General features: G+C 32.6%; 2 protein-coding genes across 3 annotated transcripts; one reads left to right on the top strand and one right to left on the bottom strand.

Moving 5' to 3' along the window:
* Positions 1–2,541: 2,541 nt before the first annotated feature.
* Positions 2,542–7,052, bottom strand: LOC134707953 (uncharacterized). Of its 2 annotated transcripts, none has more exons than XM_063568137.1 (3): positions 6,995–7,052; positions 4,399–4,665; positions 2,542–3,419 (listed from the first exon to the last, which is right to left on the bottom strand). In XM_063568137.1, the coding sequence occupies exons 1-3, from the start codon at positions 7,035–7,037 to the stop codon at positions 2,743–2,745; spliced, it is 987 nt and encodes a 328-aa protein (XP_063424207.1). In that variant the 5' UTR covers positions 7,038–7,052; the 3' UTR covers positions 2,542–2,742. The 2 variants fall into 2 exon arrangements, with proteins under 2 accessions (XP_063424207.1, XP_063424206.1); XM_063568136.1 differs by lacking the exon at positions 6,995–7,052 and adding an exon at positions 6,135–6,559 and having other exon boundaries at positions 2,546–3,419.
* LOC134707952 (histone-lysine N-methyltransferase SMYD3-like) lies at positions 6,764–27,302 on the top strand. Its single transcript, XM_063568135.1, has 12 exons — positions 6,764–6,969; positions 9,927–9,990; positions 10,524–10,634; positions 14,169–14,238; positions 16,489–16,613; positions 19,533–19,600; positions 21,244–21,352; positions 24,328–24,438; positions 24,814–24,880; positions 25,315–25,437; positions 26,027–26,201; positions 27,051–27,302. The coding sequence occupies exons 1-12, from the start codon at positions 6,806–6,808 to the stop codon at positions 27,277–27,279; spliced, it is 1,416 nt and encodes a 471-aa protein (XP_063424205.1). The 5' UTR covers positions 6,764–6,805; the 3' UTR covers positions 27,280–27,302.
* The last annotated feature ends 185 nt before the right edge of the window (positions 27,303–27,487 follow it).

The raw sequence follows: 27,487 nt of genomic DNA, 5'->3' as shown, positions 1-27,487 counted from the left end.
CTACCTAAACTAAATAAGTGCCCTTGCAGACATTATTGGGTATTTCAAGTACTCTATGAATCTTCAATCTAAATTATTAACATCAATATTATCAGCATTCAAAGCCGGGCTTGAAAGTTATTGTGAAACTGCCTATTCTACAGTAGGCGTAAATTAGTACTTACAATCTATAACGCTTTCATCTTGCAATAGTATTAAACAAGAGTGCACACACTGAAATGTCTCGCCTTCTTTACTAATCATTGAGATTATGTTGATAGTCCTAAGAATAAAGCTTTATTACAACTGTCACATAAACTTAACAATAACCAAGATAGCGTAACAAAGACCAATGAATCATGAAAATGAGGTCAACGTCAGATGAACCATGCCAGGCAGACATGTACAGCTAACAATGCTTCCATACAACAAATATAGTTGACCTATTACTTAATTATAGTTTAAGAAAAATAGACCAAAACACAAAAACTTAACACTGTGCAATGAACCGTGAAATCGAGGTCATGGTCAAATAAAACCTATTGCATAAAGTATAAGAAAAACAGACCAAAACACAAAAATTTAACTATAACCACTGAACCATGAAAATGAGGTCAAGGTCAGATGACACCTGCCAGTTGGACATGTACACCTTACAGTCCTTCCATACACCAAATATACTAGCCATATTGCTTAAAGTATCTGAGATATGGACTTGACCACCAAAACTTAACCTTGTTCACTGCTCAGGAAATGAGGTCGAGGTCAAGTGAAACTGTCTGACGGGCATGAGGACCTTGCAAGGTATGCACATACCATATATAGTTATCCTATTACTTATAATAAGAGAGAATTCAATATTACAAAAATTCTGAACTTTTTTTCAAGAGGTCACTGAACCATGAAAATGAGGTCAATGACATTGGACATGTGACTGACAGAAACTCCGTAACATGAGGCATCCATATACAAAGTATGAAGCATCCAGGTCTTTCACCTTCTAAAATACAAACCTTTTAAGAAGTTAACTAACGCCGCCGCCGCTGCCGGATCACTATCCCTATGTCGAGCTTTCTGCAACAAAAAAATCTTAGACAAATTGAGCGAGTTGATATTGATTCGTTTCATAAAAAAATAATGGCCAACGTAGATACAAGAATCTTAGAGAGGGACAGATCCTACATTGTAAAAAATCACTCTGATTCAAACAAAACATCTGAAACAGACTTCACCTTTCGCTAAGTACAGTCAAACCTGCTTAAGAGACCACCTGAATTAAGCAAAAACATCTCATAAAACCATTAATTTGTATTCCCTCAGAACATTTCATATAAATTGAACCTGTATTAAAAGACCACATTTTTGCTCTCCCTTAAGTGGTACCTTTAAACAGGTTTCTCTCACTAAATAATTCAGAATTTGGTGACTTTGTTTATCATTTATCCCATCAAACTAGAGATACAACAGATACAGATTAGTCTTGAAATTGACAATGGAGGTAGGTTCAAAACAAAACTTTAAAACAAAAAAGATGATTTCAGTTTCCAACAACTTTCCGTTTCTATGTAGCAACATTCCAGCATCGCCTGCATACTGAGTATATACATGTATCTACAAACTGATATGATATTCCCTATGATTCCTTGATAGAAGATTACTAACCACAAGGAAGCTATTAAGCCAAAGAGTTCCAAATGGTGAAGTTAAAATCACCCCTTCGTAAATTTTAAGGACAACATCACCAGTTTGATGACCATTATAGAATAAAGGTTTCACAACTGATATCAGTTTTGTTCCTAATGATTTTACTACAATACCATTCCCTTTCCATGTATGTAATCTACCGATAGGACTATTTATTGAGGTTTGTAATAACATGAAAAACACAATGGGTGCCTTATATGGACCAGGATCTTCTTACTCTTCCTGAGCACCTAAGATCACCCCTCAGTATTTAGTGGGGTTTATGTAGCTTACTCTTTAGTTTTCTATGTTGTGTTTTGTGTATTATTGTTTTTCTGTTTGTCGTTTTCTTTTTTAGCCATGGCTCAGTTCATTTTTGATCTATGAGTTTGAATGTTCCTCTGGTATCTTTAACCCCCTCTTTTAAAGGCTGTATGGTGACCTAAAGGTGTTTACATTTTCATTTCATGGTGGAGATATTGTAGTGACAATAACATAACTCTCCCAGGTTAGGGGAGGGTTGGCCTCTTCTAATAACTTTAACCCTGCCACATTGTATGTGCAAGTCGCAAATCGGTAGCCTTTTATAAATTTAGTGGTTGACATTTGTTGCTGTTATATATTTGTTTTTTATTGTTATGTTGTACATAAATAAGGCTGTTAGGTTTCTCGTTCATATTTTTTTACATTTGTCTTTTGTTTGCACATTGTTGAATGCCCTACCATGAACTATAGTTGTGAATTTTTGAGTCATTTGGTCTCTTGTGAAGAATTGTCTTATTGGTATCATACCACATGTTCTTTTTAACTTTATTTGTATAATAAAAGTAGCACAGAACCAACTGTCTCTTTTGTTGTTTTTTATTTGAAAATAAAAGCAATAAAATGTTCTTTGAGATCTGTATTTTATTACAATATTGATGTTCCGCACAAAGATATATAATTTTGTCAAGCCTTCCAAGTTGGTTATTTGTGACCATACTAATTTTACAGGCCTGTCAAAATAACTGTGGACTGCTGTAGCAATTTAAAGCAAAATATCACCATAATAAAATTGAGTCTGTTTTTTGATTTTATTCCTCACTTGTTTTCAATATTTTCATCCTGAATTAATTTCAAGAAAAGTTCAGCAACTCTCATAGGATTCACAATGCTATTACTTGTTTCATGTCTTGGCTTCTTTGTAGAAGTTAATTTACTCGTTATATCACTTTTATATTTTTGAAGAACACCATGTTTTTGCAGCCAATTTTGGAAACCAGACTTTTTAGAATCATCTCCATGAAACTTGCATGGAAATTTTTCAAAATTAAGAGCCATCCACACAGATAGAATTGCCCAATAGTCTACATGCCCATTTTTATCAAAGATTGTCATTGGTTGATCCTGAACAAGTAGTATATCTTTTTCAACGTTATAAAAATTTATATACAGATTTTTTGAAGATACAAAAAAAGATGGGATAAAACAATTTCTACAGTCTTTGTTCAGTTTCACTGTCAAAAATGAATTTAAAATTGTCTGACTTATTACTTGTACATATATATTAGTCTCAAGAAGGTCAGTGGTCACTGAATTGTCAATTTCAGGTTTTATGTCTTCAAGATTATCTTCTTCCATCAATTTTGATCTTTTTGATTCTGGTCCATCTTCATCTTCTTCAACATCTTCAGTTATAATTTTAACTATTTCCCGAAAAGAACCATTATTTCCTTCAATGACAATGTCTGCTGTTCCATGCCACAAATCTTCACATCCTGTAACCAGAAATGTAAAATTATCAAACGAAGAAAATGACTTTCCTATGCATTGAATGGTATAACAACAACAAACTGTTTATGTACAAAAAAATGTAACCAATGCCTCTTTTGAACAGTTTGTGATTGTTATACCTTACAGTGCGTAGCAGAAAATCTGATTAGAAAAAGGACTTTACTCTATAAATCCATTTAAAATAAATCAATGTCCATCCCTTGTTCCACTAGTCCATTCTGTTCCACATTTAAGTTATAGTCTAAGGCAAGTTGTGGTCTCATCCACTTGAAACTTGGTTTTATGTGAACTGAAATATATAGGGATTGATCCATCTTTCAAAATTCACAGAACATGGAGCTTTATTGATTTATTCAAGAGATGCATTCACAAGGTGCAGTTAAAGTTCTATACTAAATGGGCAAAGTCCCATAACACCTGATAGAGACCATCACCATATCAAATTAATTTGAGCGGCAAATTCTGGCAATGACTGAAAATCACCTTTAAATAATATTGGAATGAAATTTTTCATTAACTTGTAATTTCTTCATATCTTTTATTTGTTACTCTTTGATAAATATGAAGAGAATATGTTCAGACATTTATACTACATTAAATATTTGACAAATTATAGAACAGGTATACACAACTTAGATGTACATGTACATGTATTAAATTCTAAATTTTATAGAAATACATCCAGTATACATATGTAGGTGCAAATACTATAATAAAAATCATCCTCTGAAAAATTTAAATTAAAAAGTCTAATAAAAAACATTATATATATGTATAAATCAAGATTTTGATAGAGTCTCAATTTGAATTGACATGATTCATTTGACATCGTGCTATTATTGAAGAAGGATATCTGTTATCCGAAATATCTAATATTTGTATATTTTATAGTTATTTTATGGTGATGTTGTACCCTTTTTGACTTGTTATATATATTTATATATACATGTACATTGTATTTACCAAAATTAGTGTTGTCTGCTTTTATGCTAGTCTGTTTACAGAATGGACAATTAACCTCTAATACACTGCTTTCTGTCCTAGATCTGGAAATATCATTATCACCATTAGTAGCTTCCTGAGAAGTGACCTTGAAGTTCCCATTTGTATGATCAACAAATGCTTTACCATCAGATAACAGAGGAGCAAAAAGATGACATGCTAAAACTGTTTGAATAGTTTCTTTATCTTGATGATCCAATTCACCAAGACATTGTACATGTTTTTTACCTGAAAAATAAGTAAATTAAAGTTTGCAAGTAATATATTTTGCATATCTATAGCCAAAGACTAAAGGCCAATCATTATTGTAATACATCAAATAGTTCACCAATTAGTCATTTTAGTGGTACTTGGGTGTTGGGTATAGTAGTAGTTTGGATATATAGTAGTTTGGATGTACATGTACATGTATTCGATTGTTATAATTTTATGAATTTAAATAAATCTTCTAAATTCTTCAAGAAAATGTTACTCTTATGGAAAAACTGGGTTGTTATATTTGTGACTGTTTTGTGTCAGTGTTCATGCTTGATTAGGCATGAACACTGACCCTAAGTCAAGTAAATAATTTGAGAATAAATACATATACATTCATAATGTAATTTTATTATTCTTTTATTCACAATATACGTGGTTTTTAGCTTGATTCTGACCAATGCTTATATTCCAATTATATATGTATATGCCTCTATTAATATTGCTGTTGTTACGTATACTAATTATGTAAATCAATTGTATCTGATTTTATGCCCTTTATGGGCCCTGTAATTTGGGAAATAAAAATATTCTATTCTATTCTATTATATGCCCCCCACCACCACCCACCTTGATTGGTAAATGTATCATTTTGTAGCATGAATTCATCATAAAAAATATTTCGCCATGCTCTACTTATTGAAAGTGTTTGACTTTTCTCGAATACATACAATTAACTCAGGAAAAAAACCAGGATAATCACCTGACACTGCAATATTTGTTCTGTTTTAGTTTTTTTTTTTTATCATAATCAGGGATAGTTACTTATTTGGGGAATGATTTCCCAATTGGTGGTTGTCACCAATTTGTAACACAAATTTCAATAAAGATTAGAAAAATATTTTAGGTTCAGAAGTAAATGTACATGTAACAAACTTTTTGGCCAAAATGATCAGCATGATAAGTCATAAAGATGTCTAATTGACCATGGCCAGGAGCCACATTTGTCTTTTTTTAAATACAGGTTTTACTTTATAGTATAATAAGACGACTTTCACATTCAACTATTTCCTGTACAACCTGAATAACAATGTAAACAAACTATATGTTTTACACAGACATATGAAATACATGTAATAACCAATTCTTCAATGACATGAATGATGTATGATGAATGCCTTTACATTTTGAGGCACTTTATAGCTGACTACATGTATGCGGTATGGGCATTGCTCATTGTTGAAGGCCATATAGTGACCTATAGTTGCTGATTTCTGTGTCATTTCAGTCTTTTGTGAAGAGTTGTCTCATTGGCAATCATACCACATCTTCCTTTTTTATGTATACATATGTATATGCTGATTGACCACATATCAATTGTGGAAACTCTTTTATCAGTTTATGTTAGTTATAAAAAGTTGAGATAGTTGTATGGTTGAAATCATGTGATCTTGTTTAACATGTCTCTGATCTTATTTACGGATTTAAAGACTGTAACCTACCCTCCTCTATGTTGATGACATATTCATTTAGTTTTTCTACTGCTCTTCTTTGACCTTCATCTACAATAGATCTAACATCTCCATTTGATTTCATTAGTACTTCTGATGTTCCTTGATAAATGTCAAATAATGGGTCTCCGACATAGAGGTTATTTTGAAGTTTATCAGACAGAATGTGCAATGCTAAAATTAGGTTTTTCGAAAAGGATTTATTTAAATGAGCATTGCAATAAGTTAGTCCAAGATAAATAAAAGGCTTATTCCACACATCCCCATAAGGGACTTGTTGGCGTTTCTGTTCAAGTAAGTGATTCATTTCGACTCTGTTCAAGACAACCAGACCAACAATCACATCAATTATGAATTTTCTGTAGTCCAAAACAAAGGGGCCTAAAAAGTAGGGAACGGTAACGACAAAATTGGCAATCTAACTCTCTGTTCCTTATGAGCACGATAAAAAATGTTTGATTTAAGGTGATCATACTTTTGTAGTAAAAAAATGAAAGCCATTTGAACACAGTTTGAAATATAAGATTAAAAATAACAAACACAATTCGAAGATATAGACATAAGCAAGCTTAAAATAAGAAAGTCTTGCCCGTCATTTTTTTTACTTATGTTATAATTTTTCAACGATGTAAGCGATTAAATTCGTCTGCAATGCGTTGTGCATGATTATTGTCAAGTGTGACTGTATTACAGATCAGGTGGCGGTAAAAGCAACGATATTTAAAATGGCAACTCAACTCGGTGATGTTGTTATGTCTGCAAAGCCATATGTTCACACTTTAAGTCAAAGTAACCGAACAATAAACTGTAGTTCTTGTTTAAAAAGGTAAAAGAAGCTGTGCATGTCTTACAATAGTTACATGTCGTTATGAGGTCTATACATTCCTTCTCCATTTAGTAATGGTGGTAGCATGGTATAGTGATTAGTGCATCAGACTACTAGCACAAGGGTTCCTGGTTTGATTACCTTTCCTGGATGAAAATTAAGGGACTAAAGTTTCGGCTCTCCCTTGACACCATTTGTGAGTATGGTCTTGAGGAAATGATAGTCCGTCAGAAGGGGACGAATCAAGATGAATGGATGACCCATGTTTAAAGAGACCCATATCTCTTGCACTTAAAAGACACCCTTGTAGATTTCCAAAAAGAGCAGGCTTATACCACTACCAATGACTACAAGGCGCAGCACTCTCACCTGCAAAGTGGAAAGGGATTAATATAAGTTACAATAACTTGTTTCCCATTCTGTCATGGAATAGAAGTTCCTTCATAATATGGAAACAATATTCTGGAATATCATTTCCACTGGAATAAATATTACAGTAAATGTTCCTAATGGAATAAATGGTATAGAATATTTGTTCCAACAGGAACATATATTAATATGACATTGTTTATAACAAAGTTTCCAGTGGAATTTCTGTTAGGTGTTTTTTTCCAAAAATGTTGCTGTAAAACTAATATTATACATGTTATATGAGACCTCTGACGAATCACAATAAGAATATTTTAACGAATCACTGTAAAATTTAAACCAATTTGACTCTAACGGTAGCAGAAAATGACCGTTTGACGCCTGACAGTAAAAGAGCATTACTATCCTCATACATGTGGATTAAATTGGCTAACTTTTATAAGTTGAAAACTACTTTACTTCCTCATAATTAAACTTTATATATAACTAATTCTTAAAACTATGAGCTGTGCTCTTAGAAAAGATAACGGTGTTTTGAACAGTTTTCCCATTCTGATAAAAGATGGTATTCAAATGATTTCAAATACTGTTATCACATTAATAATTAAAACACTGCTAATATCATCTCTCATTTAGGATTAAACTTCTTATATAAATATGAAATGGAATTAAAGCGACAAGGATTTAGATACTTTTATCACTCATGCCAACAACATACAAGTCCAAGTAACAAATTTACTCATGAGAAATTTAAATCCAAAATCACCTTCCTGAATACTTCAAGTTTGCTCACAGATGGCTTCATATCTACAGATTTTATTCTATACCTACTGACACTCATCAATATTTGTTCCCTAAAAGTTGCCATCCTGCTAATCTTATAACCAAGAGCATCCTGTACAGTCAGGCATGAAGAGTCAAGTGAATATGTTCCAACACAGAAACAACTAAAAGACAACTACGTCAACTTGAAACTCGCTTGTTGAAAAGGGGCTACAAACACAGAAATATCAATAAAAGTTTTCAGAAAGCTGAATCAATTCCTAGGAGTGAACTAATGAAATATAAAGTTAAAAATAAAAATAAAAGGACTCCATGTGTTCTTACTTACCACCCGACTCTCAAAAACAGCTTTGATGTCATTTGTGAGCATTGGAAAACAGTTGAGAATTCCGAACTATCCAAGATTTTTCCAGAGCCTCCCATTGTAGCTTTTAAGCAATTTAATAGTCTGTGGAACCTGCTGGTGCCGCTGAAGTGTCAGATAATAGAAGTACTTGAGGAGAATATATCTTTCATGTGAAGAAAAATGCTGCAAAAGCTGCCTACAGATGCAGCATTCATCAACATTTCACAGTTAGGCAACCGAAAATAACTATAAGATATTTTGCAATATTACCTGCAAAAGTATGAATGTTATTTACATACTAGAATGTTCGGTTTGTGGCCTCCATTATGTTGGTGAGTCAAAGCAGCCCTTCCACAAACGCCTCAATGGCCAAAGGAGTGATATCTCTAAAAAGCCACTTCTCCCATTTTCTCAGCATTTCAGACAGTTGGGTCACAAACTTGATGACTTTAACCACATGAAAATTCTAGTGATTGAACAGAACATTCACTGGAGTGATGCCCAGCGACAGGTTCGGGAGAGTTTTTGGATAAACATGATAAAGGAACTAAATGTACATCATCCAAACAGCATCAATTAGAAATCCTAATAGTTTTGTTTTTCACTCATATTTTAATGTTAATATACACAGTCACGTATATTGAATTAAATTGTTTTGTTTATATTATGAGATTCAGGATTTTGGATTGAAATCAATAGACCAAAACTTACCTGTATTGTTACTGATCTATTTTACACCTAATATCAGTCAAAGTATAACAACATCTTATATCAGTACCGTTGTGCAAATTTTTAGACTGATTGATATACATATATATATATTTATATATACAACTCGTCTAAACATCAACCCAACAATGTTAGATCTGTGAATTTGCGTTCACACATTTTTTGTTCTTTCCTCGCCAGGATTAGAACCCATGCTACTGAGATATCGTGACACCAAATTGCCTGCACTGTAGCCGTCCCACTAGACCACACGACCACCTAGGCTTCATAAAAATGAAGCTTTCGATGGCCGGGTGTTACCTTTCCACTTCAGATTTAATCTAGCTGCGTACTACAGTACATGATATATACATGTAAGGCATAGAGATGTTATTTTTACAGATCAGCTAAATTATCTATCATGTCTATCATTTGTCTATAGTAAAGTATCCTACAAATATATATATTTGTTTTTAAAAATACGTTTTGCAAAGATGAATTATATTTATGGGAAAAAAAACCCTAGAGATGTAAGCATTGTAAAAACACAAACTTTTACCAACATTTTTAGCCAAGCAAGTAAAAATAGTTATAGCTTTCATTCCATATTAAAAGTCTTTTTTTTATATCTTTATGTTCTAACCAACTTTATGTGTCTGATAGTAATTATATATAACTCTAATTAACATCTTCTTGTTTTTAGTAACATACTAATATTCAGTAATTTCACTTAATTTTTTTAAAATTTCAGCTGTGATGCTTTAAAGAAATGTTCTAAATGTGGTGTGTTGAAATACTGTAGTGTCTCATGTCAGGTGAGAATTTTAGTGTATTTTTATATAAACAATATTTCCACTGATGAAATCTCTATTTTGTTGGTGCCTGCTTCAATGCTGACATTTCTTGTCACATTTTTAAATACAACATTTCATCAGTAATGTCTGAAAATATTTAAAAAAAAATCAATGCTGATCAACTAATGAGTTATTTTTACAAACTACAGGAGTAATTTTCCTTGGAAAATTGGATTACATGGAACATTTTAATTTTACAATGTACATGTATGTGCTCTCATATATGAAATAAGAAGATGTGTTGTGAATACCAATGAGACAACTGTCCACAAGTGTCTAAATCACACAAAAATAAACAACTACAGTTCACCAACAGCCTTCAACCAGGAGTTACCCATACTGCATAGTCAGCTAAAAAGTAAATGGCCCCCAAATGGCAAATTTTAAACAATTCAAACTTCTTGTTTCTATATTGTTCTAAATGTCCATTTTATTATAGCATTCGATTTAAATGATTGTTCTACATGTATAGTTTTATATACATTTAATAACAGAGAGAAGATTGGACTGTACACAAAGAAGAATGTAGCTACCTACAGCATGTATCTCCTAATATTCCAGTGGATAGTGTAATGTTGATGTTAAGACTTATCATTAAACACAAGGTAATTCTAACTAAAACATGCAAAATAAAACTTGCCAAACATTTTCCAGTAACAAATTATCTAAAGCCCTGATGATACATGTTTATTATTAACAGACTTCTGCATGTTATAAGATCCACACTTTCTTGGCAAAAACCAAGGAGTGATTTAAAATTTTCACATTTTTCTCTAAAAACTCCAAACTTTTATGAAGTGATCATCATGCTGATTTGGGAATGCTTATATTTCTTGATAAATTATTAGGGCCTCAAGGACGCTAGATGACGAAGAATATTTTTTTTATGAACAAAAAATCCCTAAAAAAAATGACTCAGAAGCTGATAAAATTTTGAACTGTTTGTTGTTGACCACAACAATTTATGTAAAAATGGACAAGCTTTCTGAGGCAGAAAAACTGAGTTTTTGTTTACCGTATATATATCACACATTTTGAGAAACATCTTTCTTTGTTAGGATTGTAATAAAATTGGTGTATACTATAGGTGTAATATGCTTTTTAAAATTAATTCCCTGATGTCAAATTTGCTGCAAAAGCTAGACATTCTGAAAATTGTACATCTTCTTGTGCTGGGATTTCAAATAAAATTGAATATTGACTACAATATCTAAATACCCAATCGAAATTGATTTTTGTTAAACATCATTTTTTTAGTGGTGACAAAAACCTTATGAATTTGATTTATTTGATATATAGAATAAATATGCTGGTCCAAGGACACAGTTATTGTCCTTCGGTTTTCGTTGTCTACGAATATAGTCCCTTGTATAAACAGTGTGTATCTTGCATGTTTTATTTAATACACTTTCCCAATTTATTTCTTGATATTAAATGCATAAACTATTAAGTAGGGGGATGTAATTACATGTAAAAAAAATTGGGTACTGAATCTTTATGTTAAGTGGTGATTTGGTCCAGTGCAAAAAGGTCAAATTTTATCACGTCTGAAGCTGTCAAACTGAATTTTACACCCCCTTAACACAGAATTGTCAATATTTTGAGTTAGAGCTGGTAGAAGTTTCTATAGTTTTGATATTATTTGTCTCACTGGTAGTACACTACACTGTAAAAATCTTTTTGAGAAAGAGCAGGTGCGATTTTTTTAAAATGAATTTATTGTCTAAAAGAAATGCACTACAAAATAACTGTGTTCTCGGGCCTAAGAGATGGATTCCTGAAATCTAGATTTTGTATTTTGGCAAGTTTCCTGAATGACTTGCTGGTTTCAATTTGTCAAACTCAATCAAAGTAAAGGATTTACATCTTTGGTTTACAGAAATTCTTTAAAATGTGCCATTTTGGCATTCTACGGCTATAATGAGCATTTTAATGCAGTTTACATTTTATGCCTAAGAGGCATGCTGACTTTCTATCTGACAGCTTTTTTGTTCCTGATATTTGTGTTCCTATGCTTAAATCAAATTTAAATAGCCATTTTTTTACTCTGAATATAGAGAAATATAGATTATCACAGAAAAAGTGCAGCATATCCCTGGTTAAACGGCCTAATTGATGTATGGAAAATGTGAAGAGCTTTGTACATCAAATCTGTAGTCCATCACAAATATTTCACTAAATCTGTAAAAAAAGCACTTTACTATATTCGGTACACCTTACTCCTTTCATAGGTTACCATATATTTTTTTTCTGTATTATAGTAAGTGGTCCAAATTTATGCCTATTGAGACTAAAACTAAATGCAAGTTTTCCATTGAAAAGTGAAAAAAATGGCCATCAGACCATATTGTCTCTCAAAAAATTTGAATGCAAGAGTTCTTTTGCAATTAGACTTCTTGGATTATAACACCTTTACATAGAAATGACCAAAAAGTAACACATTTTCATTTCTGATATCTTCTGTGTGCATTTTTACATGTCAATATGGGCTACCACCTAAAACAACTCTAAATAATTCTCAGTACTACATGGTCCAAGACCATTTTACACTCATGTGGTATGCTTTTTGTAACTTTTCTATACAATTAAATTACATTTAATATATATGAAAGAATAATTTAGGCTTAAAAAACTTCAAAAACTTCAATTTGGCTGAGAAAAATGCATATTTATAAAAGGCATCCCTAAATTGGAAAATCTCTATTTTCAGGCTTAGGCTCATATAAATTTGACTTTTGAATAATTACAATACATCTTATAAATAAAATAAGTGTTCAGATGCTTTTAATACTTAATTTATTATATTCAAGAGCATTTAAAAAGCAAATGTTTGCAAAATTTCATATTTTTAGGCCAAAATCTTGACAGTTGAAAATATATAATTTATACGTCAAAAATAAACATCCAAATGTCAATACTAAAATGACCCTAATTTCTCTAATATATGCCATAAGGCCATGAAACTATCTCATAATTGCCTAAGCTTAGGTTATGAAAAGTTTTATAATGATTGATCAAGTCTTTCTGTCCTATTAGCCATGGAAAAAATTATCGTCCTTCGGTTTTCGGTGTCTACTAATATAGTCCAGTGTATCATGCATTTTTTATTCAATACACTTTCCCAATTTTTTTCTTGATATTAAATGCATGAAATATTAAGAAGGGGGATGTGATTACATGTTAAAAAAATTTGGGTACTGAATCTTTATGTTAAGTGGTCCATTGCAAAAAGGTCAAATTTTATCACTTCTGAAGCTGTCAAACTGAATTTTACTCCCCTTAACACAGAATTGTCAATATTTTGAGTTAGAGCTGGTAGAAGTTTCTATAATTTTGATATTATTTGTCTCACTGGTAGTACACTACACTGTAAAAATCTTTTGGAGAAAGAGCAGGTGTGATTTCTTTAAATTGAATTTATTGTCTAAAAGAAATGCACTACGAAATAACTGTGTTCTCGGGCCTGCTATTGCACAGGCTTCAGCAGATCCATAAACTTAATATGTACTAGTTCAATGAAAATGGATGTCACGCATAACCCCAAAACATGTATATCAAAAAACTAAAATTAAAAAATGATATAAAACTAACAAAGGCCTAAGGCTCCATTCCTGACTTGGGACAGACACAAAAATGTGTGTGTTTTGAGAGACCCCCCCTAATACATCTAGCCAATGTAAAATGAACAGACACACAGCAATATGCACAGTAGTACTGATAAATGTAATGTAGGTCCTTTTAAAAAAAATGTTTGTTTTAAACAAAGAAAAAGCATGACAACCTTCAATCTAGATAGTCAATTTTCAAAATACATATACATGTACTCTGAAATTACATGGCCAAAACTTTGCAGATTGATAACCGTGAGAACTATTTAAAGATTCGTCTGCTTTTGTTCATCAAGAGGCTTTAATGTAAGCTTTTTTTTTTTACTTTAAATTTCAATATCCAGCAAAAAAAGGAATGACCTGCTGACTGTTCTTACAAATCTAATGATGATTTAAATCTTGTAAGCAAATTCAGACAGGTCTTATTTTTATGTAGGTACAAACCTAACTTATAGGAACAAAATTTGTTTGTATAGAAGAAAATATTACAATTTATCTTTGTTTTCATTGCAAATTTGTTTTACTTTCCAGCAAAGAGATTTTGGAAAACCTGATAGCTCTAAGGATACTTGGAAAAGATTTTTTTTAGATTTTAAAACTCGTAAGTTGAAAAATATATTTGCCTTTATGTATCCTCCATGAAAAAAAAAATTGGAATATTAAATTATATTTATCAAATCATTTGATAAATATAATTAAAAACTTTTTTTGAAATAACAAACACTGAAACTGATATATATAGACTTTAGTTCCAGTCGTATTTTTATATACTTAGCAGCAAACTATATTTTTTGCATACAGTGTTGTATAATTATACATGTGTTTTATTTTTCTCAGATTTATTTGGTACCAAACCTTGCCATATTTAGAAATGGGATTCTAGTATCATATAGAACTTTTCACATATAAGTTTATTCTTGATAAAAAAAATTACAAAAAAACAAAACATTTTTGTCATACTCTCAAAGAAATTAACCCTTTCCATGCAGGGGCCGTAATATTACAGCCGTACCCATAAACACCATTATTTGGCTAAAAAAAAGCCTTTAGTGACCTTTATACATTTGGAGGTCAAGATTATATCATTTATTTCGAAGTGTATGTATGTTTTCTCAATCTTACACTTTTTGATTTATTGTCATATTTCTCAGTTTTAATGTTCAGTTTGAGATCAAATACGAACTTGAAAAATTGATATCGGACACAACCAGGTTTTTTTTTTAGGGTTGTGCTACCTTTGAGGTCTGACACACAAAGTTGTGAGGCCTAAAACATTTACTATTAGTGTGAACACGAGGGCATATAACTACTGAGTGTGTTCATTGTTGAAATAAGAATTGGAAACGACTATGCCTGGTTGCAGGTCCATTTGAAGTCAAAAAGTGATAAAATTGAAAAATTTCAGGTTTTTGGTGCACATGACCTTCTTAAGACTGGTGCATCCAGATCAGTTTCACTCCGAACTAAGGACTTTTTTGATTGATGTTCCACTGGGTTCGATTTACATGCAAATTACAGTTGCATGCATATATAAGAATCCCCCAGTCTCCCAATTTCATTTTTTAGCTCACCTGGCACGAAGGGACAAGTGAGCTTTTCTCACCACTTGGCATGCCTCGTCCAGCGTCATCGTCATTGTTAACTTTTTACATTTTGAACTTCTTCTAGAGAACCCCTGAATGGAATAAGACCAAACATGGCATGAATGTTCCTTATGAGGTGCTGACCAAGTGTTGTTACTTTGTAGCCGATCCATCATCCAAGATGGCCGCCAGCGGGGGACTTAGTTTAACATAGGACCCTATGGGAAATGCATACAAATGACTTCTTTGAGAGAACCACTGAATGGAATAAAACCAAACATCGCATGCATGTTCCTTATAAGGTGCTGACCAAGTGGTGTTACTTTGTAGCAGATCGATCATCCAAGATGGCCGCCAGCAGGGGACTTAGTTTAACATAGGACCCTGCATACAAAACACTTCTTTTAGAAAACCACTAAATGGAATAAAACCATACATGGCATGAATGTTCTCTATGAGGTGCTGACCAAGTGTTGTTATTTTGTAGCAGATCCATCATCCAAGATGGTCGCCAGCAGGGGACTTTTTTTTAACATAGGACCCTATGGGAAATGCATACAAATGGCTTCTTTTAGAGAACCACTGAATGGAATTAAACCAAACATGGCATGAATGTTCCTTATAAGGTGCTGACCAAGTGTTGTTACTTTGTAGTCGATCCATCATCCAAGATGGTGGCCATCAGGGGACTCAGCTTAACATTGGACCCAATGGGAAATGCATACAAATGACTTCTTTTAGAGAACCACTGAATGGAATTAAACCAAACATGGCATGAATGTTCCCTATAAGGTGCTGACCAAGTGTTGTTACTTTGTAGCCAATCCATCATCCAAGATGGCTGCCAGTGGGGGACTTAGTTTAACATAGGACCCTATGGGAAATGCATACAAATGACTTCTTTTAGAGAACCACTGAATGAAATAAAACCAAACATGGCATGCATGTTCCATATGAGGTGCTGACCATGTGTTGTTACTTTGTAGCAGATCCATCATCCAAGATGGCCACCAGCAGGGGACTTAGTTTAACATAGGACCCTATGGGAAATGCATACAAATGACTTCTTTCAGAGAACCACTGAATTGAATGAAAGCAAATTTAGCATAAATGTCCTGTTCTTAATGAAGTGCTGGCCAAGTGTTGTTACTCTGTAGCCAAATTTTATCTTTTTATATGATTTCAAAAACCCAAGTAGAATCAGGTGAGCAATACAGGCTCTTGAGAGCCTCTAGTTTATTAATAAAATCTATAAATTTTAATTACAGATAAGAAGGAGATACAACAAGACCCTGATAGGATGTCCCAGTTTTCACAGATATTGATCACTTTACAAAAGCTTGTAGGGAATAGCTTACCACCAGCCACTGAGATATTTGACATATTTTGCAAGGTAGTGTCTGTTATGTCTATATGTGACATGAGCATTGAGCAGGACATAAATATTTCTGTTGAGATCACATGACTCACAGTAAAAACAATAGTCAATACATTAGTAAATATGTTTACATCCCATCTTACCATAGAAGAGGAGCAGTATGTTTTTGGTCTGTCTGTTTCTATTTGTTTGTCATGTATCTGGTTTAGGTTTTGGTTCAAGTTAAAGTAACAATAAGTGGGCTTAATTCAGTTTTGCTAAATACTGTGGATTCATTAATATTCGTTGGATACCAATTTTCATGGATTTGTGGGAACAAGGGAAACAAATGTTCTACAAGGAAACAACAAATTTAAATGTTCAACAAGGTACAAATTTTCTAAAAGGATGTATGCAAACTTTGCCAAAACCATGAATTTAAATACTCATGAATATTCAAGTTTTCCTCAATCCACAGAAATTGGTACACACCAAAATAAATAAATCCGCAGTATGGAAATATGCCAGTATACACAGAGTATGGCTTCTTAATGACACATATTATTGTTAATAAGAAGATGTGTCTTTTTCAGGATAAGTATTTGGGGATTTGCAAGTTATGTTTGGAACACAAATTCAAGTGAGTCAATGCACCTCAACTTCAGTATAATTTAGAGTTTTGTTTCTAGTTCAGGTAAAATAACTTATATAACTGTTAAAATTGGCATGGAGTAAGACATCATTGTTTCTATTCAGGCCACTTCATTGACTGCAGTGGCAATACATATACATGTTTCATGTATATATTGATATGTTTTATCTGATCAGAAGACACATACAAGTACATATAATGCTAGAGACAAACTGGCATTTTATATTCCAGATGGCAGTTAATAGTTTTTGTCCAGCCTGCAACTTTTGTTGCAGAAAGCTCGACATAGGGATAGTGATCCGGCGGCTACGGCAGCGGCAGCATTAGCTAGCTTTTAAAAGCTTTATATTTTAGAAGGTAGAAGACCTGGATGCTTCATACTTTGTATATAGATGCCTCATGTTACGAAGTTTCTGTCAGTCACATGTCAAATGTCCTTGACCTCATTTTCAATTTTCAGTGACCACTTGAAAAAAAAGTTCAGATTTTTTGTAAATTTTGAATTCTCTCTTATTATAAGTACATAATAGGATAATCATATTTGGTATGTACGTACTTTGCAAGGTCTTCATGCCCATCAGACAGTTTTCACTTGATCTCGACCTCATTTCATGGATCAGTGAACAAGGTTAAGTTTTGGTGGTCAAGTCCATATCTCAGATACTATAAGCAATAGGGCTAGTATATTCGGTGTATGGAAGGACTGTAAGGTGTACATGTCCAACTGGCAGGTGTCATCTGACCGTGACCTCATTTTCATGGTTCAGTGGTTAAAGTTAAGTTATTGTGTTTTGGTCTGTTTTTCTTATTCTTTATGCAATCGATACTATATTTGTTGTATGGAATGATTGTAAGGTGTACATGTCTAGCGGGCATATGTCATCTGACCTTGACCTCATTTTCATGGTTGAGTGGTCAAAGTTAAGTTTTTGAGTTTTGGTCTTTTTATCTAGTACTATATGCCATAGGTCAACTATATTTAGTGTACGGATATATTTTATGATCTATTCTAATATGACGTCCTTATTAAGCTTTGTTAACAAAGCCGTGTTCTAATGAGCACATAAAATATGTTTGACACATGCGCAAAGACTTTTTATATTAACGTTATTTCTATCGTTATCCTTTTAAATATTTACATTTAAGCAGCAAGCATAAACTTTTATTATACATTTTTATCAAATAACATATATATTTATCTTGGTCGTAGTTTTTAAATTTATCAAATATGAAATGTAATATACAAACTCCTCCGGGAGGAAACGGGAACAGCCAAACAGTCTTATGGTATTTTGGTATGCTTCGACCCATAAATTTGTATTTGTCATGTTAGAATCGAAATAATTCCTTCATGTCATGCTCTATGCTCATTTTAACATGGGTAGGCATTATATTTGACTACATTTTACACCTCGCTAAAGCTCAGTGTAAAATATCGACAAAGCATGACATGTAGGAATTATTTCTTAATTTGACAGTCGCAAAGGTTTTATTTGACCTCAACCACATTTTCATGGTTCATTGCTCAGTGTTAAGTTTTTGTGTTTTGGTCTATTTTTCTTAAACTATAAGTAGTAGGTCAACTTTAATTTTTTTTGGAAGCTTACTAGCTGTACATGTCTGCCTGGCATGGTTCATCTGACCTTGACCTCATTTTCATGGTTCATTGGTCTTTGTTTAGTTATCTTGGTTAATGTTAAGTTTATGTGACAGTTTTTAATAAAGCTTTATACTTAGGACTTTCAACATAATATCAATGATAAGTCAAGAAGGCGAGACATTTCAGTGTGTGCACTCTTGTACTATTTGTGATGGAGAATTAAATCCTGTTGGTTTATTATAATAACATTTCATTTTCCAGATTGCAGTTAACAGTTTTACTATTAGTCGTTACAATAGTTACATTTTTATATTCCAGATGGCAGCTAACAGTTTTACTATTTGTGATGGAGAAGTAAATCCTGTTAATTTATAATAGTAATATTTTTATTCCAGATGGCAGTTAACAGTTTTACTATTTGTGATGGAGAAGTAAATCCTGTTAATTTATAATAGTAATATTTATATTCCAGATGGCAGTTAACAGTTTTACTATTTGTGATGGAGAAGTAAATCCTGTTAATTTATAATAGTAATATTTATATTCCAGATGGCAGTTAACAGTTTTACTATTTGTGATGGAGAAGTAAATCCTGTTAATTTATAATAGTAATATTTATATTCCAGATGGCAGCTAACAGTTTTACTATTTGTGATGGAGAAGTAAATCCTGTTAATTTATAATAGTAATATTTATATTCCAGATGGCAGTTAACAGTTTTACTATTTGTGATGGAGAATTGAATCCTGTTGGTGTTGGTATATATATCAGGTACAGTTAATAAATGCACAATCAGTCAAAAGTGACATTATATCATTGATTGGGGATCCTATTTTCCCAGCAGCACATTTACAAATATTTCCTTTACTGCAGTCTGTACAATATGCCAAGCTGTAAAAGTCTGGGAAGTAGTAAAACAATTTTTGTGGAAAATTGCGACTTTAGTGCCATTGATAAGTTTTGATTACAGAGTAAAAAAGATTAAAAAAAAACAGAAAATATTAAATGATTTTTTCTTATGAATCAAATTCTCAATACAATATGTAAAAATTTATGTATAAACAAAGGCTTCCAAAACCGTCATATATTCTGGACAATTGTATTATGTCTGGTAAAAGTCCGGCTGGGCAAAGCATGAAACGGTCATTTACTTTTTGCTTTTCAAGGCTTTTTCTGTCATTTTATCATAATTTATGATCTTTTTGACCTAACCTTTTGCTTTAACAGCCTCAAATTTCCGGTCTGAAAAGTGACATGATGATTAATTACTATCAAAACAACCCCTACTTCAATACTTTCTAATTTTAATCAAGGCTAATTAGTTGTTGGACAGCTGAAAACTACCTGTTTAGGTGACAGGTAAACTATTTTCAGTACAGGACATCATAAAAATTAATCGGTCTATTCACAATTATTTTCGTACAGATTTCAGCAGATTGTATCTGATTGATTTAGTCCAAGAGATTAAAATTATACTAAATACATTTATAAACATGATTTGATGAAAGATTTAAAAGGTTTTAAACGAAAAGTCGTCAGAACTACGTTGTATGAACAAGAACACCTGTGCACATGCACGAAATTTAATTATGCATCCTACATTTCTTCAAAAATGCTAAAATTATCATTGATACCTGTATCTAATGTTGATTTCAAGTATTTTGTTGAAGAAATAACGTGGAAAGTTGTGCTTTGTAAACTACACAGAATTTTACATATCCGTTTATGGTCCGTGTTTTACCATTGTCAAGTCAACATCTGATTTTGGAAAATTTGCACAAATAAAGAGTCTAAGGCAGATATAAGCATGCTAATGTGCACACTTTGAATGATGCACTGCCAATTTTAACTGTTTATCTCAGAACATCAAATTCATATCAAAGTGAAGTTTAATATTGTTTTTTTTTAATCTAATGTCACTGGGATGGACATCTGATTACCATAATTGCCTTTTGTGTCTTAGTCTTGAGGATTAAAATCGGGATAAGATATAAAATGTCCGGCTGGCTCCAAAAAAATTTGGAAGCCCTGGTATAAACTGTTAAAATTTGAAAAAATCAACCCATTCTTTTTCATGTTATAGAAAACCCAGTGTAACTGCTATGTAACTCTGATTTTTTTCATTAACACAAAATAATATTGTGTCTGACATGAATTGAAGCACCATAATAATCTTTTTCAGTATGTTACAGCATCTCAATATAATGACACATTTTTATTGTGAAATAAAAAAATGATATGTTTTTTACTGTAGCCCATCTTTGATTGACCATAGCTGTGAACCTAATGATATGGTTTTTACTGTAGCCCATCGTTGATTGACCATAGCTGTCAACCTAATGATATGGTTTTTTACTGTAGCCCATCTTTGATTGACCATAGCTGTGAACCTATTGATATGTTTTTTACTGTAGCCCATCTTTGATTGACCATAGCTGTCAACCTAATGCTGTTGTAACATTCTCTGGGAAGATTTTATACCTGAGGGCATTAGAAGAGATAGAAGATCCAAGTCCTGAAAATGTAAGTTTTGATACACTAAGTGGTGATAATTATGTTCTGTGTAAGTTTTGATACAGTAAGTGGTGATAATGATGCTCTGTGTAAGTTTTGATACACTAAGTGCTGATTATGATGTTCTGTGTAAGTTTTGATACACTAAGTGGTGATAATGATGTTCTGTGTAAGTTTTGATACACTTAGTGGTGATAATTATGTTCTGAGTAAGTTTTGATACACTACGTGGTGATAATTATGTTCTGTGTAAGTTTTGATACACTAAGTGGTGATAATTATTTTCTGAGTAAGTTTTGATACACTAAGTGGTGATAATTATGTTCTGTGTAAGTTTTGATACACTAAGTGGTGATACTTATGTTCTGTGTAAGTTTTGATACACTTAGTGGTGATAATTATGTTCTGTGTAAGTTTTGATACACTTAGTGGTGATAATTATATTCTGTGTAAGTTTTGATCCACCAGGTGGTGATAATTATGTTCTGTGTAAGTTTTGATACACTAAGTGGTGATACTTATGTTCTGTGTAAGTTTTGATACACTAAGTGGTGATACTTATGTTCTGTGTAAGTTTTGATACACTTAGTGGTGATAATTATGTTCTGTGTAAGTTTTGTGTAAGTCTGTGGGCGAGGCGCGCGTCTGGCGTACTGGGTTGTAGTCCTGGTACCTTTGATAACTATTGATACACTAAGTGGTGATACACTAAATGGTGATAATTATGTTCTGTGTAAGTTTTGATACACTAAGTGGTGATAATTATGTTCTGTCAGTGTGACTATTTGTTTGTTCATTCTTCCCATGTCAGGTTAAAGTTTTACCATAGTTTAAGGTATTTTACTAAGTAGCTGTGGTCACATTCGCATTTGGTAAGCATATTCATTATGATGTTAACTTTTTAGTAGGAATTATTGCAATGTGATTATTTATTTAAATAATGTGAGATGATCAAGTTTATCAAAATAAAAAAAAACTTGCATTCATTATATCAGTAGTAGTTTTCCTTCATAATGTCTTTGCAATCTTTTTAATTAGATTTGAATTTTGCCAGTGTTTTAAGGATTTGTAATGATGATTGAACAAATTAATTTCTGAATTTATTATACCGATACATATGCTGAATTGTGGTTTTGACCTATATTTTAAGATTCAATGCACATGTAAATGTGACTGTACAAATGGGGCATGGTGTCATTTTGAGAATTATTCTTACAGTATATAAAGCAATTGGTGCAATGAACTAACCATTATTGTTTAAGGACAAAGCCAAAAGTTGTTGAGGAAGGGTTGATGGGTATTGTATAAACTGATGAGTGGTTGAGGAAGGGTTGATGGGTATTGTATAAACTGATGAGTTGTTGATGAAGGGTTGATGGGTATTGTATAAATTGATGAGTGGTTGAGGAAGGGTTGATGGGTATTGTATAAATTGATGAGTGGTTGAGGAAGGGTTGATGGGTATTGTATAAACTGATGAGTGGTTGAGGAAGGGTTGATGGGTATTGTATAAACTGATGAGTTGTTGAGGAAGGGTTGATGGGTATTGTATAAATTGATGAGTGGTTGAGGAAGGGTTGATGGGTATTGTATAAACTGATGAGTTGTTGAGGAAGGGTTGATGGGTATTGTATAAACTGATGAGTTGTTGATGAAGGGTTGATGGGTATTGTATAAATTGATGAGTGGTTGAGGAAGGGTTGATGGGTATTGTATAAATTGATGAGTGGTTGAGGAAGGGTTGATGGGTATTGTATAAATTGATGAGTGGTTGAGGAAGGGTTGATGGGTATTGTATAAACTGATGAGTTGTTGATGAAGGGTTGATGGGTATTGTATAAATTGATGAGTGGTTGAGGAAGGGTTGATGGGTATTGTATAAATTGATGAGTGGTTGAGGAAGGGTTGATGGGTATTGTATAAATTGATGAGTGGTTGAGGAAGGGTTGATGGGTATTGTATAAACTGATGAGTTGTTGATGAAGGGTTGATGGGTATTGTATAAATTGATGAGTGGTTGAGGAAGGGTTGATGGGTATTGTATAAACTGATGAGTTGTTGAGGAAGGGTTGATGGGTATTGTATAAACTGATGAGTTGTTGATGAAGGGTTGATGGGTATTGTATAAATTGATGAGTGGTTGAGGAAGGGTTGATGGGTATCGTATAAACTGATGAGTTGTTGAGGAAGGGTTGATGGGTATTGTATAAACTGATGAGTGGTTGAGGAAGGGTTGATGGGTATTGTATAAACTGATGAGTGGTTGAGGAAGGGTTGATGGGTATTGTATAAATTGATGAGTGGTTGAGGAAGGGTTGATGGGTATTGTATAAATTGATGAGTGGTTGAGGAAGGGTTGATGGGTATTGTATAAACTGATGAGTTGTTGAGGAAGGGTTGATGGGTATTGTATAAACTGATGAGTGGTTGAGGAAGGGTTGATGGGTATTGTATAAACTGATGAGTTGTTGAGGAAGGGTTGATGGGTATTGTATAAATTGATGAGTGGTTGAGGAAGGGTTGATGGGTATTGTATAAATTGATGAGTGGTTGAGGAAGGGTTGATGGGTATTGTATAAATTGATGAGTTGTTGATGAAGGGTTGATGGGTATTGTATAAATTGATGAGTGGTTGAGGAAGGGTTGATGGGTATTGTATAAATTGATGAGTGGTTGAGGAAGGGTTGATGGGTATTGTATAAATTGATGAGTTGTTGATGAAGGGTTGATGGGTATTGTATAAATTCATGAACTGTTGAGGAAGGAAATCAATACAGGCACATGAAAATCATTTAAACACTCAGAGAGGGCTTCAATATGGGACAAAACTTACTGAATACAGACCCTAGCACTGGTCTGAGTGAAATTTATTGTTAGATGTCAATTAGGTTATATCTGTGTATGATTGATTTTTTAATGTAAAGTTTGTGTTATAATGCATATGGTGTTCTTCTGTAATGTAAGAAATCATCTTGATCTTTCAGATTAGAATAAGTTACATTGACCAGTTGGCCTTGACCTCAGACAGACAGGACCAGCTTTATAAACAGTATTATTTTACCTGTGTTTGTACAAGGTGTTCTGATGGAGAAAAGGTAAACATCATCGGACGATAAAACAATGTGGGAATATTTTTAGTAACTTTCCTTTTTAGAGTACTCACTTTAACATTTCACACAAAAAATAAGATATTGACATAATTAAGTTACTATATATTGCTCTCATGCATGCTAAATCGTTGACAATATAATAATGTACTGAATGCTGCATTCTGGGAAAATGATAATTTGTTTAAATATAATGGACAAAACTATGCACACATGTTCTATGATATATTTTAATGATTAACTGTATTTATTATGACATTAAATTCTTTAAAAAGTAGCAAAATTTAAGAAATAGTTGAAAGCAAATTGTATGAAATCTAGTCATATCGAATCTGTTTAACGAAGAAATCTGTTTTAATTTAGGAGAAGAAAATGAAAAGTGTTAAATGTCAGAATTGTTCCCTTGGTAACCTGGAAAAGGATGAGGATGGTAAGTAATAATTAGTGGATAGAAATTCAGAGGCAGATTTAGGGGAAGGTTCAAGGGTGCCAGAGCCCGCCCCCTTTTGTTGAAAAAATTTGATTGATTGTAAAGGGAATCATTGAAGCTGGTACCTCTCTGCATGCAGTCATTGGGCCCCCTTATGAAAATTTCTGCACTCACCACTGACATTTTACATTATTTTTATATGATTGTAAATACGAAACATTACTGATATTGATGAATCATACTTAAAACATACAAACTTTTTTTGGGGTAAAAATGACAGTATTAATATTTCATATGCAAAATTGTCAAGAAACAGATATCACCACTATATCTTGTGCGATAAATTTTAAAAATTGACTGTCTACAGAGGAGATTATTGTTTCAAACTTGATGCAGTTGTAGCCTCTATATGTATATTTATTTCTCTATTTTAGGTTTTCTGCCTTGTAAAGAATGTGGTTGTTCTGTGAACAGTACAGATTTACCTAGAATTCACAAATATGAAAATTATATATGCAGGTCATTAGAAAGTTTAAAGTTGGAGAAAAAGGTCCAAGGTAAACAGAACTGTACCTGCCATATAAAATTGACAATTTAATAAGATAGATGTGTGTCATCATTTCATATATTTGTTAATACTTCTTTGATCTTAAACAATTTATGTTACTTCAACTAAATGATTTATGAGGTGAACCGCTTGTAGGCCTTTTACTGTTGTCAATCCCCCATAGGTCATGGTCTATTGACCTTGAAACTTTAGCATAGTCGTTGAAGATTGTGATGAGGTCAGTTTATGTGGAACCACTTGTAATAAGTCAATGCTATTTGATATTCAGTTGTATTAAATTAGCACATCTCATTTCCAAGGAGTTTTTGTGACCATGAACCATAAGTCATGGTTCAATGACTAGAATTTTTGCATAGTTTTCATGTTAAGGTATTGCGATTTAAATATCAATATACCATATGCATTTTACTATCAAAATAGCATACAGAGAGACATATCTACGTAGACATATCTATGTTCTAGTCATGTTTATTATAAATTATCAAATCAAAGAAGTTTATTTTAAGAAAAGTACCAAGAAAATAAAATTGATACTTTAAAATGGTCAGTTTAAATCAAATATGAATCTCTTTTTTTAGATGCCACAAAACTTCTCCAGAGTTGTATGGACTGCCAGCAAAAACAAAAAGATTATTTTTCTTCATACAACATTCACTGCCTACAGATATTAGATCTTGGACTAGATGCCAGTATAGATTCTGAAAACTGGTTCCAGGCTTTGTCTTATACCGGTCTGCTTATCGCACCGTACAGGTAGGTCCAGTTTACTTATCGCACTATACAGGTAGGTTGGAAACTATATAAAAATAATTTGGTATGATTTGGCAATTAGACAACTATCCACCAGAGTTCATATGAAAAAGATATTAGCAAATAGATCATTGTACTGCCTTCAACAATGAGTTAAACCCTTACCCTAAAGTCCGCTGTAAAAGGTCCTAAAAAAATTTTGAAATAAAATGAGAAAACTAATAGCCAAATCAAAAACAAAAAATAAATATGACTGACAGGAACCTTTGACAGCTACTAAATTACAGACTCCTGACTTGTGACAGGCACAGAAAGAATGTGTGTTGATTAAACATGTTTGTAAGTGCTCAATCCTCCTCGTAGCCTGGGAAAGTGGGAAAGTGGTGTAGCAGGACAACACATGAACAAACTGTTAAATCAGTTGGAGATGGCTTACCATAATAGATAGATACAAATCACACAAAAAAAAAAAAAAAAAAAACCTAGTGCATATAGCATAAAACTATAGACACAAAGCAATGAGATAAGAGTACTCCCAGTTTCTGACAACTAGTTCAAAGCCAATTACAACTAACAAGAAAATGATTATTTCCCAGTAACATAAAAAAAAAAATAGACACAAGGAGTATACACACATTAACAGACAGCTAGTTCAAAGCCAATTACAATTAATAAATAAACAATGTTCTCACAGACAAAAGTATCAATTAGTACACATCCAACAGATTTAGTGTAAAGAGGTCATAAAAAGTCTGAGACAAGTTATATACCTACAGCATGTTATTTGCATCTGGATATTAGGTATCCATTGTTACTATGTAAAAAATTTAAATCTTGTAGTTTGATTTTCAGATTGTATTATCCACATCATAGCCCTCAGATTGGTCTACTGTTAATGAAGCAAGGGAAAATACAGCTGTTTTTAAAGTTGTTAAAGGAAGCTCTGACATCTTTACAGCAATCAGGGGAGATAATAAAGATAACACATGGACAAGAACATCCATTATACAGAGATTTACAAGATTTATTAGAACAATGTATGGAGGAGATGAGAATGGCGTTGGAATTCAAAAACAGTTAATGGAGATCAATAAAAATGAAAAAATATTTAATATTTTTTATATTTTCTCCTTCCTTTTAATCTCAAAAAAGTCTTGAGTCGAATAGAGGCAGAGATACAAAAGTGACATTTAAACTTGTAAGTCGAAAAACAATTTGACAAGGCCCTGGCCAAAATAATAAATGATAAACCTAAAAAAAAGTCAAGACAAATAAGCATACACAATACA

The sequence above is a fragment of the Mytilus trossulus genome, chromosome 2 (assembly GCF_036588685.1).
Source record: "Mytilus trossulus isolate FHL-02 chromosome 2, PNRI_Mtr1.1.1.hap1, whole genome shotgun sequence".
NCBI classification, from domain to species: Eukaryota; Metazoa; Mollusca; class Bivalvia; order Mytilida; family Mytilidae; genus Mytilus; species Mytilus trossulus.
Note: the sequence above shows the minus strand (reverse complement) of the source record. Positions and strands in the feature narration are given on the sequence as shown.